This window comes from Stegostoma tigrinum, chromosome 3 (genome assembly GCF_030684315.1).
Source record: "Stegostoma tigrinum isolate sSteTig4 chromosome 3, sSteTig4.hap1, whole genome shotgun sequence".
NCBI lineage: Eukaryota > Metazoa > Chordata > Chondrichthyes > Orectolobiformes > Stegostomatidae > Stegostoma > Stegostoma tigrinum.
Genome location: NC_081356.1, coordinates 68,504,955 through 68,520,571, shown reverse-complemented (window position 1 = coordinate 68,520,571; position 15,617 = coordinate 68,504,955). Strand labels below are relative to the sequence as shown.

General features: G+C 41.8%; 1 protein-coding gene across 3 annotated transcripts in view; it reads left to right on the top strand.

Annotated features, from left to right (window-relative positions):
• LOC125451034 (transmembrane channel-like protein 2-A) overlaps positions 1–15,617 on the top strand; it is an 89,273-nt gene that overhangs the window by 12,381 nt on the left and 61,275 nt on the right. For all 3 annotated transcript variants that reach the window (XM_048527705.1, XM_048527704.1, XM_048527703.1), the window contains exons 4-8: positions 9,477–9,623; positions 9,715–9,805; positions 10,868–10,949; positions 13,064–13,170; positions 15,164–15,262. In XM_048527705.1, coding sequence (XP_048383662.1) covers positions 9,477–9,623; positions 9,715–9,805; positions 10,868–10,949; positions 13,064–13,170; positions 15,164–15,262 — 526 coding nt within the window. The remainder of the gene's footprint in view (positions 1–9,476; positions 9,624–9,714; positions 9,806–10,867; positions 10,950–13,063; positions 13,171–15,163; positions 15,263–15,617) is intronic.

Below are 15,617 nucleotides of genomic sequence, written 5' to 3'. Positions count from 1 at the left end.
TTACAAGGGGACATAGTTTTAAAGTGAAAGGAGGTAGATACTGGGGAGACATCAGAGGTAGGTTCTTTACTTAGAGAGTGGTAGGGGCATGGAATGCATTGCCGGAGAGGGTAGGGGAGTCGGCCTCATTAGGGGCACTTAAGTGGCTATCAGATAGTCATATGGATGATAGTGTAAGGTAGCAATGGAGGTTACATAGACCTTAGCTTTCGGTAAAAGTTTGGCATAACATTGTGGGCCGAAGGGCCTGTACTGTGCTGTACTATTCTATGTTCTATAGACACAGTGACTACAAGAGTAGGCCAGAAACTAGGAATGCTGCAGCAAATAACTCACCTGCTGACTCCTGAAAGACTGTCCAACATCAACAAGGCATTAGGCAGGAGTGTGATGGAATGCTCCCCACTTGCCTGGATGACTGCAGCCTCAACAACACTAAAGAAGCTTGACATCATCCAGGATAAGCAGCCCGCTTGATTGGCACTACATCCACAAGCATCCACTCCCTCCACCACTGATGGTCAGTAGCAGAGGTGTGTGCTATCTATTAGATGCACCGCAGAAATTCAGCAAAGATCCTCAGGGAGCATCTTCCAAACCCAAGACCACTTCCATCTAGCAGGACAAGGGCAGCAGACATATGTGAACACCACCACCTCCAAGTTCCTGTCCAAGCCACTCGCTATCCTGAAATATATCACTGTTTTTTCACTGTCGCAGGGTCAAAATCCTGGAATTCCTTCCCTCACAGCATTGTTCATGTATCTACAGCAAATGGACTGCAGCGGTTCGAGACGGCAGCTCACCACCACCTTCTCAAGGGCAACAAGGGATGTGCAATAAATGCTGGCCACCCAGCGACACCCACATTCCACAAATTTTAGAAAAAAAAAACTTAATCCCAAATTCTCAGGTAACAAGCATTTCACAAAGCTCAATGTCAGGAATGGATATTGATCTATCTAGCTTTCTCCAGGTTCACTGGAATTAACAGCTTTTAGGACCTCATTCAGGAGATGCTGTTTCCTCAGAGTACCATTTGGGTTATCCATCTACCTAGATATGTTCTAATGACAAATAAATCGCACCATTGAGAAGTTGCCTGTATCACGTAATCAGAAAAACTAAATATGAGCATAACACAAATCTCTGTGTGCTCATGTCAGCAAGGAAATGCAGTATTCTGAATTCCACATTCCAATCTATCAGAATAAGCTTTGTTTCCCTTGCTTAACAAGAATTGTTTGCCTTAGAAATATCCCATGATCCCACTGTCTTCTGAAACAGAGGGGTCTAAAGTGACAGAATTCTGTGAGAGGAAAATAAAATCCTAAAAGGACCCCCAGTGCTGGACTCACAAGAATTAGCAGCTTTTCCATATTCACCTGTCAAGGCCATTCAGGGCCTTGTAAATTTCACAATACCCCTATTCTTCAAAACCCTAGAGGAAACCAGCCCAATCTATCCAATATTTCCTTGCAAGGCAACCTGTATATTCTAGGCACCAATCCAGTAAAGCTTCTTTGTACCACCTCACATAATTTGTGTCCTTCTTTAAATAAGGAGACCAAAACTGCAAATTCTATTCAAGATGTGACATCTCCAAAACTCTATGTAACTGAAGCAAAAGATCCTTTTTTTCACATTCAGTTCCTCACATAATGAAGGTAGTTATCATCCAGCAAGTGTGTTCTTCAATGTTATGTTCCCTCAAAGCTCACTCCACAGGAAGGCGATTTTTCCCAGGGTATAACCAATTTCAGACAAATCTGTTTAACGCCAATAGTAGGGAAATTCTTTGAAATGAAAATTTAGAATGTAATTACAGTGAAATGGACAGATGTGAGTTAATTAAGGAGAGCCAACAAATCATGTTTAACTAATTTTCTATAGATTTCTGAAGAGATGACAGAGAAAGTTGATGATAGTCGTGCTGTTAATGTGGCATATGTGGATTTCCAGAAGGTGTGTAATGCAGTGCCATACAACAGATATATGAGGAAGGTTAGAACAGCAGAATAAAAGGGATAATTGCAATATGGATACAAATTTGGCTAAGCAAATAGGAAACAGAGTAAAGGCTAATGGAGATTTTTCAGACGAGAGAAGAGTTGGTAGTGGAGTACCCCAAGGACTGGAATTGAGACCTTTGCATTCCCTGATGGCCGTTTTTGCTGCCAACCTAACCACAGGGAGTCAGGCATGCACAGTACAGGTAGTTTACAGCGTTTGTGATTCCTGCAGAAACGGTGGCATATAACAATGTGTAGAACACCAGAATGGTTCAGTCTCTAAAAGTGCACTGCTAAAGACATTGTGACAACTGATCTATTTTCATTACTCTTTTAAAATCAGTAGATATACAGGCAGTGTTAAATGAGTGTAGGAGTTACAACATTTAGGTACAGGAGTTGGAATGTATCACATTCACATCGAGGCCCGCAACCAAATTGCCAAGGGAAGCAGAGAACAGAGTGGTGAGTGAGGCAGTGAGGAGAATGACACATAGAATAGCAAAGGAGTGGAGAGTAGGATAGTAAACAGGATGATAAGTGGAATAGAGAGTGGGGCAAAAAAAGGTAAATTTGCTTCTGCTTCTAACGTCCAGTTCCAATGTGGTGCAGACACAGAAGATGTCATCAACAGTACTGACGACCTGCTCACAAGCATAAGCAGGAGATACACCTTCTCCTTGGCTTGCCGTTCCAAATGGAATGCTGGGATACAACACCTTTCATAACCTTAGGGCACCCCTGAAGCACCTTACGTCCACTGAAGTAGTCATGAAATGTGGTCACTTTTGCACAGACAAGGATAGATGTCATTTTATACACTGGAATCCACTGTAAATCCCCTTTGAAATACACAGTCATTTTTTAATGATGTTGGTTGAGGAATAATATTGAGCATGATATTGAGAAAACGCAACTTCTTTTCAAATACTTTCACGGGCACTTTTTCAGCCATCCAAGGAAGCAAAAGGGGTTTCAGTTTAATGTCTTGTGACCAGATTATCCAGCTTGCAGGACAGCCCATCCCCTGATCTGTAAACTAGCATTTTGTGTTCGGGTTTGCAGAATGGAACTCAAACCCACAACCTTCTAACAAAAGTGAGAATGCTATCACTGAGCCAAGGCTGACATACGCAGCAGTTTTAAAAAATAACATTCATTTTTATTCGTTAATGCATTAACCTTGGCCAGGATGAGACTTGGTGAAATCAAAAAAGCAATGCTGCACTCTTTCATATAAGTGTGTTAATAGCATGCCTGCAACCAGTGGGGTAAATGGTCGTTTCCAGCATTTAGCAAGATTCAGTTAGCTTATGACAGCAGTAAAGAAGAAAAATCACATCCAGGAATTACCTGTGCCTTTTTTATGTTTTGGAGCTGCTATTGGCAGTTCACAGCAGTGTAAATATCACCCTCAGTTATAAGTAAGTCTATGGGGGCCAATATCCCATCACCAAGTCACCCTTTATTTACATGTGTGTAGTACTTGACACTGATCTGGCTTCCTCAGAGCCAGTTCTCAGAGTGAACAGAACTTCTGACACTTGTTTTTTTTTGCTTATGTTTCCCCACAGCACGTGTGTGTGTGTGTGTGTGTGTGTGTGTGTGAAAGTGCAGGGATTCAGTGAAGACACCATTGTGCAAATAATTTTATTCAATATTTCCAACACAAGAAAAAAAAAACGCTCATGGGTTTTCAAGGGTTCCAACAGCCATTAAGGCTGTTCTGAGGGGCTGAGTATGTTTTGTTCGTGACCCGTTTGTGAGTTTGTAGCTTTCATGTGGCCTGTGTGTTTGTTCAGGTCCACCTCACCTACCTGAACTTTGTACATCACCGGACCTCGCACTGACCATGCCTCTTATCCATGCAGGGCCATCTTCATGGCTTCAACACCAAACTTTTGACAACTGAAGGAAACTGTTTCACTTGCTTAGTGGAGTCTTGTGCCTACTTTGACATTCCCGATGCCGTTTCGCACTCCCCCAGGTCCGGGAAGATCAGGCTTAACCTGGTGTGGAGTCTTTCCCCGTTAGCAACTCTGCTGGAGTTATTCATGTAGTCGCATGAGGCGTGGTACAATAATCAAATAGGAACCGGGACAGTCTAGTATCAAGTGAAGTTTTAGGCTGTTACTTTAATCCTGCCTTCAATGTTTGGACTGCTCTTTCTGCCAGACTATGAGATGATTGATGGCATGGAGCTGTCCTTATATGCCAAATGCCATTCAACTCCAGGAAATATTTGAATTCCCCCTTTTCTGTGACCTACACTCCTGGGAGTCTGTGTTTTGCAAAAGATACTGCAACTCTTCTGTTGTCACCTCTTTGCTTAACAAATGCACGTCCAATCCCCTTAATCGGGCATCACAAAGACTAAGAACTTTGAACCCAAGAAAGGACCTGCATAGTTGACGTGTAACCAAGTCTAGGGTTTACACGACACTTCCCATGAACGTTGGGGAGCTTCTGACCATAATTTTTGTCCTTGTTGGCACGCTGGGCATTGCCTCATCGACACAGATTATGTCTGTAACCAATCCCAGCTGCCAGACATAACTTCTCGCCAACATTTTCATTTTGGAAACCCCTAGATGACTTTGCTGGATTTCAGCAAATATCTGATGGCAACCTTTACTTGGAACAACCACTCTTGCATCCTGGCTGGTGATCTGGTCTCACTGGCTCCAGAAATGTTTCAATTCTGCTTGCGATGGACCTTTTGTTTCCCCCATCAGCACAAGCTGCTTTAGTTTTGTCAGGACCAGATCTTTTTGCGCCCACGGTCTGATATTGTCTATAGAGACTGGAAGATTGTGCAGAAAGTTAAAAACCAGAATGGACCCTTCCGCTGGCAGCATCTGTCAGTGGGAGACATCTCAAGGCATCCATATTTGCCACTTGGCCTCCCGGAGAGTGTTCCAACTAATAATTATTTGCACTTATGATTAGAACTCACCGTTGAATTTGACCTAAAACTATGGGCAGCATGGCCTTGCCCTCTTTGAGTGGCCCTAACCGTCCATGGGGCCATCTATGAGCCAACATTATCCTCGAGGGATGTACGGGGAGGCACTGCATGTCAGGACCAGATCACTTGGGATCATAGTGTCACAATACCTTAAATGATGACAGCTGCTTCCTCATTTCCTTAAAGGTCTACATCTAGGCTATGTGACCATTTCCAAGGCTGATCCTTTTTCAATAGACGATGTCCGGGTGCCAGGATGGAGGCCAGGTTACGTATGAACTTTCTGTAATAATTCACCAATCTAGGGAAAGATTTAAGTTCTGCTGCAGATGTGGGAATGAGGCACCTTTGATTACCCTCACTTTATTTTCCAACAGGCATAGCCTCGCCTTGTTGACTCTGAAGACTTGGAAGAGGCTGATACCCCAAATGACAGTCTTGTACATTGGTACAAACTCTTTAGGGTATTAGGTGTTGCATACTTCTCAGACCTTCATCTAATCACAATTGCAGGTTGTGGCTCATGTCTAACTTTATGAACGACAGCTCCCCTGCCAGCTTTGTGTACAAGTCCTCTGTGCGAGAGATTGGGTACATAAACAGTTGCGAGAAGTGGTTTACCGTTTGTTTAAAATCCCCACAAAGGCAAACCGATGTGTTAGGCTTCACAATCAGTATGTCCGGTGCTGCCCATTCGCAAACTGCACTGGTTTGATGATTCCTTCACTTTCTAGCCTTCTCATTTCTGCCTCTACTTTTGCACATAAGGCAAATGGCACTGAGGGGGCCTTGCAGAATTGTAGAGTTGCTTCCTGGTCAACATGCAAGGTGGCCGTTGCTCCTTTGATAATCCCTAGACTTACCTGAAAGACTTCCAGGTATTTATTTCAGACTTCATCAGGCAGCCATTATGGAATTGAAAATGTTGAGCAAATCAAGCTCAACCAATTTTGCCCCATCAAGCTTGGACCCAAGCCTTTTACTACAATCAGTGTTGTTACATTGATGACTGTATCAGCGCTGCCTTGTGCTCCCTCAAGGAGCTCAAACAGTTCATCCACTTAACCAGCACCTTCCACCCCAACCTTAAGTTCACCTGGACCATCTCTGATACCTCTCTCTCCTTCCTGGATCTCTCTGTTTCCATCTCTGGCAACCACCTGGAAACCGATATCCATTTCAAGCCTACCGACTCCCTCAGCTACCTAGAATGCACCTTCTCCCACCCACCTTCCTGCAAAAATGTCATCCCCTATTCCCAATTCCTTTGCCTCCACTGCATCTGCCCCCTGGATGAGGCAGTCTACCCCTGAACATCTCAGATGTCCTCATTTTTCAAGGACTGCAACTTCCCATCCACAGTGGTCGAGAACGCCCTTGACCATGTCTCCCGCATTTCCCACAACTCATTCCTCACACGTCCTTCATGCTTTAACAACCAAAACAGAATCCCCGTCGTCCTCATGTACCACCCCACCAACCTTCGGATCTAATGCATCATCCTCCGACACTTCCGCCATCTGTAATCCGAACCTGTCAACAAAAACATGTTTCCCTCCCCACCCTTATCTGCTTTCCGGAAGGACCACAATCTCTGTGACTCCCTTGTCCGCTCCACGTCCCCACTAGCCCCACCACTCCTGGCACTTATCCCTGAAACCGCAGGAAGAGCGACACCTGCCTGTACACCTCCCCCGTCACTCCATTCCAGGCTCCAAGAATATGTTCCACAACAAGCAGATGTTCACCTGCACACCTGCTAATGTGGTATACTGTATCCACTATTCCAGATGTGGCCTCCTCTGCATCAGGGAAACCAAGCGGAAGCTTGGGGACCGCTTTGTGGAACACCTGCACTCAGTTTGCAACAAACAATTGCACCTCCCAGTCGCAAACCATTTCAACTCCCCCTCCCACTTCTTAGACGACATGTCCATCCTGGGCTTCCTGCAGTGCCACAACGAAGCCACCTGAAGGTTTCAGGAAGAGCTACTTATATTCTGCTTGGGAACCCTGCAGCCCAACGGTATCAATGTGGACTTCACAAGCTTCAAAATCTCCCCGCCCACTACCGCATCCCAAAACCAGCCCAGCATGTCCCCGCCTCCCTAACCTGTCCTTCCTCCCACCTCAGGCCCCAACCCCATCTCCTACCTATTAGCCTCATCCTGCCCTCTTGACCTGTCCCCTCCCTTCCCCCCCCCCCTTTCTGAAGAAGGGCCTAGGCCCGAAATGTCAACTTTCCTGCTCCTTTGATGCTGCTTGGCCTGCTGTGTTCATCCCGCTCTACACCTTGTTATCTATGTGAACCAGTTACTTTTTATAAGAGACTGGAACCGAAGTTGTACACGTAATCTCAAAAGATTCTCCGGTATTAGTTTTTAGCCCAGCCTGAGGTCTTACGCAAATGGGTTGGAGTTAAGAGTGAATTTTGTTAAAGGCTGGTTCTGCAATGACTGGTACAGCTGCGTCGGTGTCAACCTCAATTAGAACTGGGTGACCATTTAACCAGATGTTTATTTTGATTTGGATGTTGCTAAACAGTTTAACTGTTCCAAGCCAGATGTAGGCGGGATTTCCAGGGTGTACATTCCCCTGAGCCTATGAGTTTTCTTGCTCTATTCAGGTGTTGTAAAGCTCTTTTGCTGTCTTAAGTTTGCATACCAGCAGGAATTACAGTGGCCCACTAGCTTGTAGCCTGAAGAAGATGTTACCCGTTTGGCCAAGGCTTGGCTTTGTTTGGGGTTTTGCTGTGAGCTGACCTAGAGACCCTTTGTTCAGGATATATTTTGAGTGAGGCTATTGCAAAGGCCTTCACTTAGTTGGGTTGGTGTTGCCTGTCTTTTGAGACAACAATGTATACATCGTTGAAGGTGCAGAGAATACACTTAGAGCTTCATAAAACTCAACTAATTTATTAAGTACTTAAATGGATAACTCAAGCTTTCCACTGCAAGAGATATCTCAATCATTGTCTTTCACTACCCTGAGTTCTTCAACTAACCCCAAACATTATTACCCGGGTGAGTTGGCAGGTACATTGGCCAGCTGGATCTCTTCTCAATGTTTTTAACCACACCTCCTAATGTAGGATACCTCCTACATAGTTATTCTTCGAAATTCTGCAGAAAATCAAGGATTCTGAGTACTATATATACATGTCTCTGTGCCAAGTGTGTGCCCTATTTGGAATTATCTGTGCCCATCACCAATCTCAAATATTTCCCTATTTGGTAGAGGCTGCACTGACTGATTTCCTGCAATCGTGACTCTTAGCAAACCAGAATGACTTAGTATAATTCCACTCACATAGCAGCTCATTAAAAAGCCTCTTATCAGTTCCTGTTATATTCAACCCAATCCAACACTGGCACACGCTGTAACTCATGTGCTCCACTTTACACATTTTCTAATGACAAAGCCAGCTGTAGTGGCTGTTTGAAGTCCAGTTATGCTTCAGCTAATAGGTGCTTTTGCATGGTTACATCATTAATTCCATGTACTAAATGGTCTCTTCTCATCTAAGTCAGGGTTGAACCAAAGTCACATTCCTTTGCCAGTCATCTTAACCTCACCAAAAATCCCAACATGGATCCCATGGGTTTATAAACTGCTGAGTAAAACTGATAGTGTCTTAGAATTAGAGGAGGCTTGGGATCATAATATTCCTCAACTAAATCCATCCACCCTTGACAGGTTTCAGTATCTGGTGCTTCAGGAAATGTAAGGTGCCTAATAGCTAAAAAAGCTGAGGATCCACAAGCTGTCAGGACAATTACTCATTGCTTTTCACGTGTCCTAATGTAATTTGCCCAGAAAAAATAATAACGCATCCTTCCTACATACTGGGCTCAGTCTTCAAAAGCAGGATTGAATGAGTCAACCTTCTTAAATAAAGGTATGATACCAGAAATGCTTAGCCCAACTCAAAGATGACTATTGTGAGCCAATTTCTTCAGGAGTGTACTTTTTTCTCACGTCGTCACTGAAATAACGCCACAGAGACTGGCATCCTGTCACCAAGTTACCCTTTATTTACACAGGCATAGCACTTGCCACTGGTCTGGCTCCCTCAGAGCCAGCTCTCAGAGTGAGCAGACAATCTGACACTCCTGTTTATAGCTGTTAGCCAAGACTCCCAGAGTAACAGCCCCAATCAGGGAACACATATTCTGTGAGGTCCACCTGACTGACCTTGTTGCAATCACTACACCATCTTCCATAGATGCCTTTTGGAGTTATTTGTTGTCCAACTCAACTGTATGAAATCTTATTTTGTGGAGATAAATCTTATAAGTTTCTGGCTTGTAGAAATGAATGTTAGTATAATTCTGTAAGAAAAATGCAACCTTCTTTGCCTGTTTCCTTCTCATAGTCTCTACAGGTGAAAATTAACCAGGCAGTAAAAATGAAATCTACTCCGATAATTGCCCTGAGGTCCATCCAGAATTTGATTTGCTTCTAGCTGATACACCTTTTCTCCTGTTTCGTTGCAGTTCCTCATCAAGTTCATCAGACAGTGAAGACACCTTGTCGGAAGGTGAACTAGCCAAGGTTTTAGAAGAGGTGGAAGAAAAGAAAATGCTGATAGCGGCCATAAGGACCAAAGCTTGGCGTATGAAAAGGAAACTCACTACGTTAAAGTAACTGATTCATTGTTCCTACAGAATCGTGCAAAATGATCTTTCATTTAGGTGTCATCGTATTAATTCAGTTTTAATTTACATTTATCAGGGAATCTCAGGAATTTGTAGAGAAATTTGAAGGTGCTCTTGGGAAGGGAAAAGGTAGAAAGTTTTATGCCTACAAAGTGATGATGATGAAGGTTAGTATCTGACAGCCTTTTTATTTTAGCAATATTTATATTTTATTGTGTGCTCTGTGCTCATTGATACCAATCAGCAGCATATCTCACTTGTGCCCTGCACTAATGGTATGTGAAGAGCTGTCACAGATGTTGTTGAATCTTATAACTATGACAGTGTTTTCGCCATCTTTGAGGTTCCTCATAGCTCCATACCTGGATTGAACTCCCCCCAACAATACAAGAAGGGGCCAACCAGAATTGGCTGACCCGGTGGTAGCAACTTTGATTGGATAAATGTTATTTCAGTTCGTGAAGAGTCCAGAATAACCTGTCTCAGCAATGAACCCCCAAAACTTTCATAACTCAGGCTCACTTCAAAGTACGTGTAAATTAGGAGCTAGAAAAAATGAAGTGGCTGTCTCAAGTGGCAGACTCTGTTGTAAGAAGCAGCTAATGTGATAAAATAGATTATTGTAAGCTTTTCGTAAACTGTCTTGGAAAAATCTATAAAAGAAAAAAATGACCTAGTGGACTTCAGAGTTCATTTTGAAAGATACCTGCAAATTGCTTAGCTAATGGGCTAAGAGTGCGTCTAAGACTTTTGTTTCATGGAGACAAAATACAGAATGCAAGTAATGACACAAATTCAAATCTTACCACAAAGCAGCACAGCACATTGGAACAGCTGAACAGTTTACTAACATGCTGCCATTACTGTTCGAACAACAAATGTCACAAAACAGTTAATGGATTACATTGGATGGCTAATCAGTTCTTAATCCATGACAGATTTAAGAACAATCTGAATAATATTTGTTTTTAATTTTATATGCTGTTATTTTCCAGAAGGTTTATGCCTGATTGCATGAAAGAGTAAGCAAAACCTAAGGTTCCTTGAAGATAGGAGGAAGGCATGAGAAAACACCATGCAGACAATGTTTTGAGCCAAATAATTGTAATTAATTTTTCAGTCTGGGTTCCATCTGCAAGGGCATGCTTTAGTTCTTAAAATGAATATATTTACACTTCTATGGACTGTGGAAGGCCAACAATAATTTGCATTTTTATTTAATATTTCAGAAATGGATCAAATTTAAAAGGGACTTTGAGAATTTTAAGACTTCATGCATACCTTGGGAGATGAAAATAAAAGAAATTGAGAGTAAGTTTGCACCTGCAAAATGAACATATTAGCAGCAACATTTGGTAGCGTAATGTCTGTAATTTCAATGGTATTGATGTTATCTTACGTGCAGAATGGTGTCTGCTACACATGAAAGTATATGCACTGCAGGCCATGTTCAATGCCATTTTGATAATTACGTGTGCCTACAGTCAATGTCACCGGCTACCAAGGTGAAACCTGCAATCACCATGAAGTCAAGTGCTTGCTCTGGCTTCTTCCCTTTGACAAGAGGAAATATGAAGTCTTTAGCTGTCTTGAAATACAAAAGTTGATGACCTTCTCAATGAAAAACTGGACAGTGAAGTGGGAAATATTGTTATAGAGACCATGAACATTTAAAGAGAAATCTAAACATTTGGTATTCTCGCAGAAGCACACAGATTTCATTTTTTTTTGAAAATCAATAACAAATTTATGATACAATGAAAATAAACAAAGCAAGTAACATCCCCTTAACACTGAGTTAAGCCATAAAGCTATAAACTCAGTTCAATTTTTACTCCTGTCGAGGAACTAAGTTTATGCTGCAACAAACTTGAAGGTTTATTTATTTCTTGAGAGACTCACCCAAAATGTGTACCACAGTTCGCTAGAATTCATTCTAATTATCCTCATTGTTTCAGCAGTTCTCTTTGGTAATATTTCAAAGGGATTCTTCTAATAACGTTTTGGCTAAATGACCGTCAGATTTTTATTGTCAGACAGCTCATAAATGTTTTAAAGATGCAGCTACCAGTGCAGATATCAGTGGGTAGGTTCACTGCCACCAATCTTTTTTGGTAATCTTAGTCTAAGCTAAGATGTTGTGTTGGCTGGTATATCCACAAACTGTCTTTGCTAGAAGTTAGGTGAAATCTTGATGCACAGTAACTAGATTGATTTCATGTAGCTTAATAGTTAATTACGCAACATCTGAGATACCTGATATTCTTTTGTGAGACATCAGGCTCAATTTAAATCTAAGTTCACTATTACTACTTTAGTTACAGGGTATTAGAATGTCATTGGGTACTGCTGATAAACAGCCACATTATTTTAAAGGTTTCCACCTTGCACTCATTAGGACCGTTTGCAAGAACTACCAACGTAAATGGAAAACAACAATTTTAATATGTGAGAGGGTAGTGCTGATAAGTTAGTCAATAGATTCTGATTGGTAGAGATCAAGAAGAATGCTCCAATTAATGATGACTGACAGCTAGCTGTCAAGCTTTCTTTAAACTTTCTATACGTAGGAAATATTCAAGCAATGTGCAATTAGTTGTCATTCCAATGAAGACACATTTCTCATGGAACCCAACGAAAATATTTTTGAGAGCTGGGCTGAGTAGAGATCCCATGATTTCACCATCTACTTTTGCATTCATGGTGACTCATCTATAGGAGTTACTGAGTCAATGAATACTGAATCACACAATGGTGGTGGTTTATATCGTTTTGATGTAGTGCAGTCCAGGGCAAAATGAACTAATGGACAATGCACTGCTATTGGCATGGAAGTCCTGTGTGGTCTTCATGAATGCAAATTTGAAGCACCATATGCACATTGGTGAGTACATGAAGGAAAACATTTAGCTCCTCCCAAGAACAGTTCTTTATATCCTTTTAGATGGACCTTATCTTGCGATGTCAATAAACCCTTTCAGGCACTAATTCTCTTAAACAACAATAAGCTTCATTTCATCTGCTCTTTTTTTTATATACCCCTTTTCTTCTGACTTTCCAGCTGCGTTCACGGAACCTTGTCTGAAAACTCCTCCTACTCACTATATCTCCCCAACCCCTTCCACCTATAGCATACTCCACAAAACGTAAAACTATATTTTTGTTTGTTTTTCTAAGTCATTTGATACTCCTGCCCATTACACCTCCTCCTTTGCTTTTTTTGTGAAATTATTTATTTTGCTAAAGATGCTAAATAAGAACAATCTGTTTTTGAACATTGAAAACTGTTATTGTTATTCATTCACTTAGAAATTTGATAGTAAACAGATTGAATTGGAGAGCAAAATTGCACCTATTCAGTCTACATAATTTCAGAAGTAATTTTCAACTATATAAGATTTATGGAAATGTTTCTTTTATCCAAGGTCACTTTGGTTCTTCAGTGGCTTCATATTTCATTTTTCTACGGTGGCTCTATGGGATTAATCTGGTTCTTTTTAGTCTAACGTTTGGCCTGGTTGTAATTCCAGAGGTAAGTCTTAGTGCTTGATTATGCTTCAGGATTAATTATTTAAGTTTATTTGGAATTTAAAAGGTAACACTCACACCTTTTGTGAAATGAAATTAATGTTGGTAACATCCTTGGATTATCCTCTCCTCTCACATAATCAAATCACCAGATTACGTTTTTAAAAATGAATGGAGGCCTTGACCTCATATTTGATGAACTGCTAAGAGCCTCTACCTCCACTTCTGTCACAATGCCTGATTCTACCCTGTCTCACTTAACTGTTGCTAAACTGTCATCCTTGCCTTTGTAATGCAGACTTCATTACTCTAGCACACTACTAGCTAGTACCCAGGTTATTTTTATCCTCTGTTACACTGATATCATTCAAAGCTCTTCTGTCCAAGTCCTAACCCATACCTTATTCTGTCACTCATCAACCTTGTGTTTATTAACCTACTATACTTTCAGTTAAACAACAGCTTGATTTTAACATGCCCATACTTACTTTTAAATCTCTCCACGATCACTATACTTTCAATTTTTGCTTTGTAGACGTATCTGATTTTAATGATATCAGTGATCTCACCTTCAAGGTCTGAAACTCTAGAGACATCTCACAAAAGCTCTCCCATCCTTTTCACACTTTTCTCCTACAAGCCACTCCTTAAACCTTTCCCCTTTCAAACAAACTTTTGGCCATGAGCCCTAATATCTCCTTGGGCTTCATTTAAGCTTCACCACTGGTGAGTTTGAAGGCTCATAATATCCAATTGATTGGTTAATTGATTTTATTGTCATGTGTGCTGAAGTACAGTGAAAAGCTTTGTTTGCGAGCGGTAAAGGCACATCACAGCAAAAAAAAGCATGTACAGGTCAAAAAGACTTAGAGACATACGGGTTACATTGCAGGTTACATTATTTGAAGCTAGAGTCCATTCAACAGTCTGATAATGGCCATAAGGAAGCTGTTCCTGAACCTGCTTGTGCGTGTGTTCAGGCTTCTCTATCTTCTGCCTGATTGGGGGGGTTATAGGAGGCCATGACCCAGGGTACAATGCGTCTTTGATGATGTTGGCCACCTTTCCGTGGCAGTGAGCCATGTAAATAGAGTCCATGGATGGAAGGTTGGCTTCCGTGATGGTCTGGGCTGTGCACACCACCTTCTGTAGTTTCTTATGGTCCTGGGTAGAGCAGTTGCCATACCAGGCTGTTGCACCTGAACAGTATGCTTTCAATGGTGCATCTGTAGGAGTTGGTGAGGGATGTTATGGACGTGCCAATTTCCTGTGCTATCTGAGGAAGAAGAGGCATTGCTGTGCCTTTTTGACTGTTGCATTTACGTGGGAGGCCCAGGACAGTTCTTTGGCTATCGTCACTCTGAGGATCTTGATGCTATTCACACTCTCGACGTCGGTTGTTGACCTTTCTGCTGTCTACACACCCTGCCTGGTCTTTCAGCAACCAGCCTGTCCTTGGCCTTGTTGAAGCTGAGAGGTGGTGCATTAATGGACATTTAATGGTCTCAGGCAGCCACCATCAAACAGGAAGCTTACTGCTAGTATGGTGTCAGAGAATGAGGGGAACCTCTTTTATGCCCCCGAACCTATCATCAGAGGCAATGCCACATCCAAATATCATCCCCTGGCCACTGAAATCTATCCGCCATGCCCCTCACCTCCTCACTAAGACTGTGCACTTACATGGACTCCTTGACATTGTGAGACAGCAGCTGATATTGATGTAGGTGTTGCTTGTTCCTGATTCCTCCGCACTAGCGTCAAAGTTAAACTAGTGGCCCTGGTATGTTTTCTCTATATATCATAAAACTCATAACTATTCCATCAATTAACATCACAGGTATCTTGCTGTTGGAAAATAGCCCCTGTTGCACTTTCTGACCTTTCAAAGAAATATTACCTTTACAGAACTGAAACCCCAAAATCCATCTACCTCTAAAAGAAATCCAAATGTAAAACTGATAATAATATCTTACACATCTTTGTGACAATTTCAGGTGTTGATGGGCCTACCATATGGCAGCATACCTCGGAAAACTGTGCCAAGGAAAGAACAGCCAACGGCTATGGATTTCTCTGTACTTTGGGAGTTTGGGGTGAGCCTGTAGATATGTTAACAAACTGTCAATAACATTGCACAATTATACCATTCCATTGCTTACTGATATATCCAAATGTTTTCCCTCCAATATGAATTTTATTCCATACATTGACTACTCTTTGAAAAAGAAATAAGAAAACTTGAATTTATGAGTGTGTTTCATGACAATTGAATGTCTCAAAGTGCTTTACAGCCAATGAAGTACTTTTGGAGTGTACGTACTATTGCAAAGCAGGAAATACATAGCTGTTTTGCATACGAGCAGCTTACACAAACAGAAATGTGATAATTGGCCAAATAATGTGGTTGTGTACTGTCACTTGAGGGATAAATATGAGACAAAACTCTGG